The 10,623-nt window shown below is 36.7% G+C and overlaps 2 protein-coding genes across 8 annotated transcripts; one reads left to right on the forward strand and one right to left on the reverse strand.

Annotated features, from left to right (window-relative positions):
- Positions 1 to 671: 671 nt before the first annotated feature.
- LOC111919527 (UDP-rhamnose/UDP-galactose transporter 6) lies at positions 672 to 2,890 on the forward strand. Of its 4 annotated transcripts, XM_023915085.3 has the most exons (7): positions 688 to 832; positions 909 to 963; positions 1,324 to 1,550; positions 1,627 to 1,811; positions 1,882 to 2,082; positions 2,180 to 2,341; positions 2,412 to 2,890. In XM_023915085.3, exons 3-7 carry the CDS (start codon positions 1,421 to 1,423, stop codon positions 2,748 to 2,750), a joined length of 1,017 nt encoding a protein of 338 aa, XP_023770853.1. In that variant the 5' UTR covers positions 688 to 832; positions 909 to 963; positions 1,324 to 1,420; the 3' UTR covers positions 2,751 to 2,890. The 4 variants fall into 4 exon arrangements, with proteins under 4 accessions (XP_023770852.1, XP_023770855.1, XP_023770854.1 ...); XM_023915084.3 differs by lacking the exon at positions 909 to 963 and having other exon boundaries at positions 672 to 832; XM_023915087.3 differs by lacking the exon at positions 909 to 963 and having other exon boundaries at positions 677 to 832; positions 1,327 to 1,550.
- A 522-nt stretch (positions 2,891 to 3,412) lies between these two features.
- On the reverse strand, positions 3,413 to 9,400 carry LOC111919525 (protein GIGANTEA). 4 transcript variants are annotated; one of them, XM_023915081.3, is made up of 15 exons: positions 9,127 to 9,400; positions 8,312 to 8,346; positions 8,007 to 8,172; positions 7,847 to 7,918; positions 7,711 to 7,765; positions 7,476 to 7,618; positions 7,085 to 7,377; positions 6,942 to 6,997; positions 6,463 to 6,860; positions 6,179 to 6,388; positions 4,627 to 6,096; positions 4,478 to 4,546; positions 4,156 to 4,374; positions 3,986 to 4,078; positions 3,413 to 3,912 (listed from the first exon to the last, which is right to left on the reverse strand). In XM_023915081.3, the coding sequence occupies exons 3-15, from the start codon at positions 8,094 to 8,096 to the stop codon at positions 3,613 to 3,615; spliced, it is 3,468 nt and encodes a 1,155-aa protein (XP_023770849.1). In that variant the 5' UTR covers positions 8,097 to 8,172; positions 8,312 to 8,346; positions 9,127 to 9,400; the 3' UTR covers positions 3,413 to 3,612. The 4 variants fall into 4 exon arrangements, with proteins under 4 accessions (XP_023770849.1, XP_052623908.1, XP_023770851.1 ...); XM_052767948.1 differs by having other exon boundaries at positions 8,303 to 8,346; XM_023915083.3 differs by lacking the exon at positions 8,312 to 8,346.
- Positions 9,401 to 10,623: the final 1,223 nt, after the last annotated feature.

Genomic DNA, 10,623 nt, shown 5'->3' on the forward strand with positions numbered 1-10,623 from the left:
TATCAAGTTGTCCCCCTTATGCCCCACCAACACCACCATGACCATGAAAACCTGATAAAGTTCCTTAATTTCAAGTACGGTCTCGATCACATGTCATTTTCCTTGCTTCTGAATCGCTTTATGTAGAAAAATCTCGCTCTGTCTTTTTGAGATTAGGTTATAGAATATAGTGACCATATAGTAGCTTTGATGGATAGTTTTTCCGATGTTCAACGACCATTTTTCTAATGAAGTTCGTTGAATGATCTCATTGACGGCTGAAGTTGCTTACGAAAACCGTTGATGATTGAAGTTGCTTACAAAGACAATTGTTCAGTAGAACACCATGATGCTTTCCAACTTTTTTGGTGTCGGAGAAAAATCCATTAGAGACGGAGTAGGGTCGAGTAGAACCTTTTTTTTTTTTCAATTCTAAATCATTAAAAAAGGGAATTATGATTTGGGTTATTTTACAAACACTTAACTTTCATTTTTTTTTTCAACGTAATCATCTCTGTCAAAAAGAAATCTATCAAAACATAATGATAGTTTTTGCCAACCACATTTGACCATTTATATAATTTTTTCTAATTTTTTTGGAATGGGACAAACCCATGGTAAGGATTGTGAGCCAGCCGATAAAAAACACACAAAACACAAACAAAATGTTTGCGTTTAATTGGGTCGGACCCTCTTCACCTAAACATTCTATTCAAGGCCACCCTGGCCTCCCTATCACGCGCTCGCACGCAGACAAACACTCACTCCCACCCTCGCCTCTAACACACACACACACACACTTAACTGTGAGCTCTTTCTGGAGATCCGGATTCATTTATTTCGATTCATTAAGGTATGTTGGTGTCAAATTCAGTTACGAATTCAAATTTTGATGCTTGTAGATCTGAAATTCTGTAAAACAACTTCAGATTTTGTCGCGATCCAACTTCGTTGCTGAAATCTACGCCGTTTTATTTGTTAAATGTATACACCGTTCTCGATCTGATTAATTATGGATCTTCAGTGAGACTGATACTAGTTTTTCCTGAATAATCGGACGTTACTGTATTGTTGATTAGTTAATTCCTCGAAACCGATCAAATGTGTACTTAGAAATATCCTCGTGAATTCTATTTGATTTGTGTGACGAATGTTATCAAGTTCAGGGGTAGAATTGTATCGTAATTGTTTCGGAAATACATATTATACTCCTTACATGGGATAAAACTTGCATTAATTTTCATTTTTGAGGAGTATCATATTCATATCAATGTCTAATGTTCAATGTTCACATTTTTTTTGGGTGAAATTTCAAGGTTAAATCCTTATTTTGGTACTTTTCAGAAGACCTATGTGACAAAACAAGAAAGCTAATGTGGAATCACGAAGATTTATCATCATCAGTGTGCAGAGAATAAAACAACACTGAGATTTATTCAAAATGCCTCCATCAAGTAAGGCTGATAAGAAAGCAGCAATAGATGCTGCAGCATGGATGTTCAACATCGTGACTTCTGTTGGGATCATCATTGTAAACAAAGCATTAATGGCCACATATGGTTTCACTTTTGGTAATTCTCTCTTCCTTTCACTTCAATCTCTTGAAATTCCTTTATAACTAATTACATCTTTCTACTTTGTATGCAGCAACAACATTGACAGGATTGCATTTTGTAACTACCACCTTGATGACCCTTGTTCTTAGGTGGCTGGGCTACATCCAACCCTCACATCTTCCCACTTCAGAACTTTTAAAGTTTGTCCTGTTTGCTAACTTCTCCATTGTTGGAATGAACGTCAGTCTAATGTGGAACTCAGTAGGATTCTACCAGGTATGTAGTAGCAATAATGTAGATAACACTCCATTCATTTGAATGAATTCTGAATTCTGTGTGCTTCCAGATAGCAAAGCTGAGTATGATCCCAGTATCATGTTTATTTGAAGTTACATTCGACAAGATTCGATATTCACGAGACACAAAGCTGAGTATTTTGGTTGTTCTTCTTGGTGTTGCTGTCTGCACTGTTACAGACGTGAGCGTTAATGCTAAAGGTTTTGTTGCTGCTTTCATTGCAGTATGGACTACATCTCTCCAACAATACGTAATCTACTAATTCCCCCCTCTCTCTTCTTCACTTCATCTCTACCCAAAATTAGAAATCAATTAACTTATGATTTATTTGAATGTACATAATACAGTATGTTCATTATCTTCAAAGGAAATACTCTTTAAGCTCTTTCAATCTGTTGGGACATACAGCACCTATCCAGGCTGGATCCCTTCTACTTGTGGGCCCGTTTCTTGATTACTGGTTAACAGAAAAGAGAGTCGACATGTTCAAATATGATCTTTCCTCTATGGTAAGTAAGAGTATATTTATACAAACGTAAATCAGTCGTTGCTAACAGAATCATGGTTTGATTTGTGTAGGTTTTCTTGGTGTTATCTTGTACGATTGCAGTAGGGACGAATTTGAGTCAATTTATCTGCATAGGGAGATTTACAGCAGTGTCGTTTCAGGTGCTAGGGCATATGAAAACGATACTTGTGTTGATTTTAGGTTTTATATTTTTTGGGAGAGAAGGGTTGAATGTTCATGTGGTGGTGGGGATGATTATAGCGATATTGGGGATGATTTGGTATGGGAATGCATCGTCAAAACCTGGTGGGAAAGAGCGTCATGCACATTTGCTTCCTAAAACGAATCAGCATCAGAAATATGGGTCAACGGGAATATTGGAGACTGAAGAAACAAGTGATAAGGTCTGATTATTGGATAGAATTAGAATGATAATTTTTAGTTAATACCCGGAATTTGTTTTGATTAACTTATTACTCATTATTATCATATTCTTGGAAATCGTTTGTTGTTTTCGTATATGTTTGTTTATATGGAGATCTTTGTGATAGTTGGGAATCCAGACAGTTATACATGGTTGTTTCTTTTTTATTTAGACAAAATTACTTATTTGGGTGGACCTGAAAAACCTCACTTAATGTATCAAGACACTAATTATTTGCCTAGCTGCCTTTCTTCTTTTTCGCTTCTGAGTACTAACTTGTTTATCTGTAAGGATAAAATTGTCGTTTAGTTTACAATTTGATAGAAGTAGAACCAAAGAAATGAGAGAGGGTAACAATGAAGGAAAGAACAGAATCAGAAATATTGTAGAATCTGAACAACACTTTACTGAAATATTAATCCGACCATACTAAAATGATTGATGGCTAAATGTAAATTTTTTAATAAATCATTCTAGTATAACGCCAAACTCACACATTCCATATCTTACTCTTAAAGACTTAAACTACTCATTTTGTCTTTAATGGTTGGCTATCACAATTCTTGATCTTAATGGTTAAAAAGGAAACCAACCCTTAACTTGCCAAGAAATCTTTCATATTTGCAAATCCTATAAGAAATTAAAACATACTGTAATACTTTCACCTATATAACAAAAAGTCCAAGATCAATTTGTCAAAAGTAAAAATAGATTACAAATCAAAATACCTCAACAACCAAAGGCGAGGTTGGTCTCTATTTATAAATAAACAATCACCTTTCAAGTCTATGAAAATAAATCAAGTTTGGGCATATCATATCATGGTACTATACAGCCATCAACAATCCTTAGACAAAAATCGGGCATCCCAATTCCTTAGAAGCAGTCTCAAGATATTCAATTGGCATCCCAGTTGCCATCCGGCTATGAGCTTCCCACGTCAAACACTTTGCCAGGTCAGCTTCCCAATCGATGACATCACCACTCATGTACGCAACATGTCTGCTACTACCTATATTAACTTGTTCACCACTTTGTTTCACTTTTATACAACCAACATTCAAAATGGCTCTAAGAACCGACACACTCAGTGTGCGTACATGAGCACTCGCGTGAGATAAACACCTTACAGTAGCTGGCACTCGACACTGTCACCACAAAAAATCATTATATTTTTTTAATAAATATTTCATTTTTTTATATTAAAGTTCGGTTATTTACCTTGAGAAGATTCGAGAGGCCATCTGCAACCGCCAATCCGGATTCTCCCCACTCTAACACCGGCTGAACTGCTCTAGCTGTTGCTTCCAGAAGCTGAAACAGAATAATAAACCAAAATGATATACTATATATTATATATAGATAGACAGACAGATAGACAGATATGGCACCTCAAGTTGTGGTAAAGTGCATGCTTCACCATCAACAAGCATGCCATCAGTGGCACGTAGGAGGAGGTCTAAGGCAGTGGCGAGAATCACTAATGACTCGAGATTTTCATGATTTCTCATTAACTCCACAATCAGCTTCACAATCCGTTGATTGATTCTCCACATTTTTTGACCCACATCATCGTCCTTCGCGATCCATGGCTGCAATTCCCTCTCCGCCTGACAAGCAAATATACAAAACCAGGAAAGTGACTTAACCAATAAACAAATTATCAAATGTCACAAAATGGTTTTTAAAAAAAAAGTTAAACAAAATCTGGACCTGAAGAACAACCGCAGTTGCAGCTGTTGTTGGCGATGCTGCCACCACATTACACAGTGCATCAACCACCTTTTAAACAATCATCAATCATCAATGATAAATTATTATAAGATTAAGTATTTAAAAAAAAAAAAAAGATTAATAATTACCTGTCTCCATCCTTGCTGAGCGGATGTGCTTACTGCATTAAGTTGTGTTTCAGGTGATGCGATCATCTTATGCCACAACAAGGAAACAACAGAAAAACATAATTCTTGTTTTTCTGTTAAAACTGATCTCAAAAGAACACGTGCACTACAATTAAACCCAATGTGTCTATCCATTGTGAGAATGTTGGCTAACTCTGAAGCATTGAATGGGAAACTCATTATTCCTCCCTCCTCACATAACTTAGAAGCTTTCTTCACACTCGTTGCAACCGGATCATTAATCTGTGTGATACAGGAATTTTGTCTTTTACCATTAAAGCATGATGATGATGATGATACAGGAGGAGGATCCTTTATAGCTACATGTACAATATCCAGTGGTTCTGCTTTGTTCACTATCGATGCAACTGCTTTACTATGAATATCAATTAGATTATAAAGCGAAGATGCTGTAGAATGAATTTGTTTATCCCATTTGCACCGGATTAAAACCGAGAGAGCATGTGTGCAAGCTTTAGACCTTCTGAAAAGCTCGGATATATGAGCTGCCACCATAGCAGCAGCTACTATCTCATTCGAACTGTAACTCCAAGAAGTCCCAACAGAAGACGGTTTTAAAGAAAAAAGCGCCTCCAGAATCGCGAGTATACGTCGCGTATGACTCACCGCAGAATCAATACTACTCTGGAATCCATTTCCAGTTCCGATTCCAATTCCATTCCCGTTCATGGATTTAACTTCGTGACTTGGTTTTTCACCATCTTTAAGATTCGAACGGTTACTTGCTCGTGAAATCAACGGAAAGAGCTGAAGCTCGCACGCGAGAGCACAAACCGCAGCGAGAACGTAGGAATCGAACGCGGCGACGGGTCCTTGTTTGTTTGTTCTTTTCCGAGACGACGATTCTGATTCCAACTCCGGTTCCGGGCTGGAATCGGAATGCTTCTTTCCGACGTGAAGTTGCGCTTCGTGACTGACACAGACGGTTAATACAACGAAAAGTAATCGAGAAGATAACTCGACCGTGGCGCAGGATTCTAGAAACAGAGAGTGGACCATCGTGCGAAGCTCGGCGACAGCTAGATTTTTGGAGGCAGAGCCGAAAACGAATCGTGTTTTTCTTGTTTGTTGGGATGGTGACTCAGCGGGAAATGTTCTTTGGAGAATTGCTTCGACTGTTGCAACGAATATTTTCATGAGACATGCTTCTGATGGGCTTCCGCGAGGGAGATATTCTAGAACTTTGAGGAGAGGAATGTAGAGGTTCCATGATAAGATAGGTGGTTGTAGAGGTGTTGCAACGATTATTTCCGGAAGATCGATTATGGAAGAACTTAAAGGAATTAATCCGTATGCAGCTTCCCATATTGTGCATATTCTCCATTCAACTTCGGGTCCATGTGCACATAGCATTGAAGCTATCCCTTGGGCTGTGGCTTCAATCGTTGCTTCAGCCACTGGCATTTGTCTCTGAAAGTATACAGATAGAAATTCAGTGACTATTTTGGAATGCCATATAAGAATTTGATGAAAGTACTTGATATAATGATACCTGTTTTTTATGGCTAGAAATGTAACCACTAATCTGTTCATGTTGGACTTCACCACCTTCAACTTGTCTAAGAGGAGGAAAAAGCAAAGCCGGTTGAGACAATATCCGGAAAAGTAAAGCAGCTGCTGAGTCAGCTGCAATCCCTGCTCTCATTGACATTGCAGTCCCAATTGCACGCAAGAAGTGCAAATGCATCCAGTTTCTAGGAAGCTACAATTGAAAAAAAAAAATCATAAAATGGTAAAAACTAAAAGTTTGACTTTTAGGGTTTCAGGTCAACGTACCCGCATCCCGGATGCATAATCTTCAGCTGCCCTAAGAAGCTCGACTAGTTGAACAGCAGCATCAAGAGCATCTGGAGCCCATGAAGGTGGTGCTTCTAATAATCCAAGAAGAAGTCTTTGAGTAGCACTTGGACTAGCAATAGCATAGTATCTATGGAAGAGTCTTGCATAAGGCTCTAAAGCAGGAAGCCCTGCAACAAGATGCTCATCCATGGCTGTTGTTGGAGGAGGAAGTAACAGAGCAGGAACAGCAGCTGCAGTTAGAGTAGCGGTTTCATAACGAGCAACTTCCTCATCACATACACTTAAAATTACACCTGCTCCATTAGCAACAGCCCACCTTGGTGTAGATGGCATTAACTGTGGATGCTTTCCAGATCCACGTGAAGAAGCCATTACTAAACACAAATTTTTACTACTCTGTTAATTCTTATTATCCTTCTTTCAAAAGTTTTATATAAAAAAAAATTTCCACTTACCAAGAGAAGGTGGCTTCAGTTCCCCTGCAGCGTATTTTCCCATAACACCCCCACACCTACATATGTTAAATAAGTAAGAAAAGGTAATAGTCATGAAAACACACAAAAAGAGTTTTTTTTTAGTAAAATGAACAAGCACTTACCAACGAAAGTAGTCACTTCTGATACCTAAAGGTGCAGCAAGCAATAAATCAGTGATCCAAGGAGACAGAGGCCTTAGTGGTTTCCTTTCATGGTGTCCAGATGGTGAAGAAGAAGAAGAAGAAGAAGAAGAGGATTGAACATCTGTAGGGTTACTTGTTGATGCTTGGCTACCACTGCTGCTTCTATCTGTTTCACCATGTGGGTGTTCAACTTTGAAAATTGGTCGATTGTAATGTGTTAATATTCGTAAAATCTCTCCACATGCTAATGCCCATTGTTCGGAATACTCATTCTGCATTTCAATTTTCAATTTTCAACAGCTATATTATAACTTGGAAGTATAACCAATCTGGTTATCTACCGAATACAAAGTGTAAAGGGTTTCCTTACATCAGCACTTGGGCAGATTAATGAAATGAAAGAAGCAAATGGGGGAGTGCTTCTATCGTACTCAATCGTGCCATCAATGATGCATGAAATTATAGGATGAATAACAGAATGTCCATGCTCAGGGTGATGAAGTACAAACATTGCTGGAAATTGGAAAAAAGTTCAGATTCATTACAAAATATGTCTTTACTCTTTACACAAAGTCAAAATAAGAAAATTTGAATATCCAAAATACCTAACACATCATCAAACAGGCGTTTTTCAGTAGATGGATATCGATGGCGAATCAACTGCAGAATAAAATATCAGTCACTAGTGAGTAATTTAACTGATATCTATATATATGTGTGAGTGCATATTAAAAGAACTACCTCAGCAATATCTTCAGGAAATTGCTCTGATGTGAATTGGCCCAAATAATCAACATATGCTGTGATCTGTGCCTGAATACAGAAGTAAATGAACAAATCAACTTAATGAAAAATTTGCAATGATGCATATCTTAATTGAAAGTCTGAATAATATGAATACCTTTCTTTGTTCTGGATCTGGTGGTGGGGGCCAAAACAGTGATGAGAATTGTAGACCATCGATCCACCTTTCAGATGTAGCAACTGCCATGGAAATGGAGAAGCTTCTTTCTCTGGTTTTGTGGTGGAAAAGAAGAAGGTGAAAGCTGCAAGCTTCAATTTTCCAGCTGCTACCAATCAAGAATGAGAAGATTGTAATTCAACATTTTTTTTATACACCAGCTGATGATGTGATGTCTCTTACTAAGCAGTTCAATTAACCACTCAAAATTGTTAACTTTAAAACAGATTTATTGCCTCTCTTACTTCAGTTGCCCACTTGAATAAGACTAATTTGTAGCCTGAAACCATGGAACAACCAGTATCAGGTGAAGTAGGGTTTACTGTAAATTCAATGAGAATCATGAATGGAGGATCTAAAGTTGAAACAAGTAAATGAATAACATGCAACAAAAAACTCAACACAACTGAGAGAATTTACTTCTATATTGCAAAACAAGCTAATTTTAATCTTATATAAGAATATGATTATGTAAATCGATGATTAAGATGAGATGGAATAACAACAATAACAGCAATAGATGATAATCATAATAATAACAAAAGTAGTAATTGTAACATTGATAATCGAGAGGATGAAGAATTACAAAATAAAAACCAAAAATTACATAAACCTAACACACACAATATGTAGAAGAAAATGTGCCATAAATTGGAAAATTTGGTGCAGTAAAATCTAAGAAAACTGCCGTGGAAACGTTTAAATTCGACTAAAAAATCAAATCCAAATTCAAGTTTTTCTAATTCATTTATAAAGAATAAAATAAAAAAAAAAATAAAAAAATCTTCACCACAATTTCATTGCAGTAGTCTGTATTTTACTAACATGGATAACACATCACGACCAAATTAGAACTCATCTCCATTAACGCCGAGAAAAAGGGAAAAGAAACACACAGACATACACAACTTTCAGTGTAAGCTAAGTTGAGCTAAACGAAGTTAGTAATTCCATATTAATATTGATAGAAAAGCAAACATAGTATCTATGTTCACAAATCTGAAGAATATTACATAAATTTGAACAAAAAATACATAAAATTTCAATAAATAGTATGTACCTGGTCTCTTAAGGTTGAAGATTACAATAATCAGAGAGAGATGGATTTCGCCGGAAAAAGCTCCGGCGTTGTGATTTACAGCGACTGTAAAATTTTGAGACGATTTGGGATTTTAGAGGAGAAGATTGAGAACAAAACAATTGGGTTATGAATGGATGGAGAGACAAATATTTTATAAAAAAAATAATTTTTAGAGAGAGAAAATAATGGTTTTAGAGAGAGAAAGTAAAGGAGATCTTTAGCTGCGTTGTGTGTGAATTTAGGGATCTAACACAGCGAACGTGGCAACGATATTTTCCTCTCGCCATAAGATAGCCACGTCGAGCTGGTCGCGTATTATGCCATGAATGTCCATCACCATACCATGATCCTCATGCTCATGTATGATACATTATCGAAATACCAAAAATGCCCTTTTTGTCACGTGGCTATGGGGGGCTAAGGTTAGGTTTGGAGCATATTCGTGTAGTGGCTGGATTCTCAAAAGTGAAAGGGACTGGTTCTTAATTGAGTCATTTTCCGTTTTTAGATTTTAGATATTTTGTTTTTAAATTAATTTAATTAGACCTTGATATTTTTATTAACGACTTCTTTAACCCTTTGTCTCGTATAAAATTATTTTTCTAAAATTATATGTTAAATTATGTATTTGTGGTGGTGAATTTGGAATAGAAACCACGTGGTTCTCTAACCATGTTTAATTGGAACAATTCAAGAGAAAACCGAGTTCAATTTAGATGTGGTAAATCGGACCATCGTGTCGTGTTTTTGCCTGACATGACAATGTTTTATGTAACATAAACACGACATGACATGATATCGTGTTTTTCTTAACTGACACGAAAACGAACCAATTAAAAAACGACAAACACGACACGACACGACAAAGATAACATAATATAACAATTAGTTTATTTAATAAATATCTAATCACGAAAAACACGACAAATAAATACTAAATCGTGTCAATTTCATGCTGAATTTTGAACATGAACACGACACGACACAACATCATGTTTTTTACACATGACACGAACACAAATTCGAATTTCAGTTTCGTCCCAATTTTGTTTCGTGTCGTGTCAACAATTGTCACCTCTAGTTCAATATGATCGGTTCAACTGAAAAAATAACCGATTCATACACAAAAACTACCAAACTGTACCCAAACCACTAAACCAAAACTATACAAACCTTACCTTTACTTTCCCTTCTCTTCTTCCTTCTACCAGTTATTGAGCACGAATAGAACCCAACACAATACATAAACACTCATAAAGACCAACCATTTACATAAGTGAGACTTTATTCTAAGTGTAGTTATTATATCCCTCGTCAGTAAGGATGTGCGTTTGGACCGAATACCCTAATCGAAACTGAAACCCCGACGGGACCGACCCAAATTAGGACCGAATAAGTTATTTGGGTCAGTTCTTGGGTATCCATTTTTGTCCAAATTGGGTTTCGGGTTATTCGGTCTAAGTTACCTGAATAAAT

This window comes from Lactuca sativa, chromosome 9 (assembly GCF_002870075.4).
Source record: "Lactuca sativa cultivar Salinas chromosome 9, Lsat_Salinas_v11, whole genome shotgun sequence".
Classification (NCBI taxonomy): domain Eukaryota; kingdom Viridiplantae; phylum Streptophyta; class Magnoliopsida; order Asterales; family Asteraceae; genus Lactuca; species Lactuca sativa.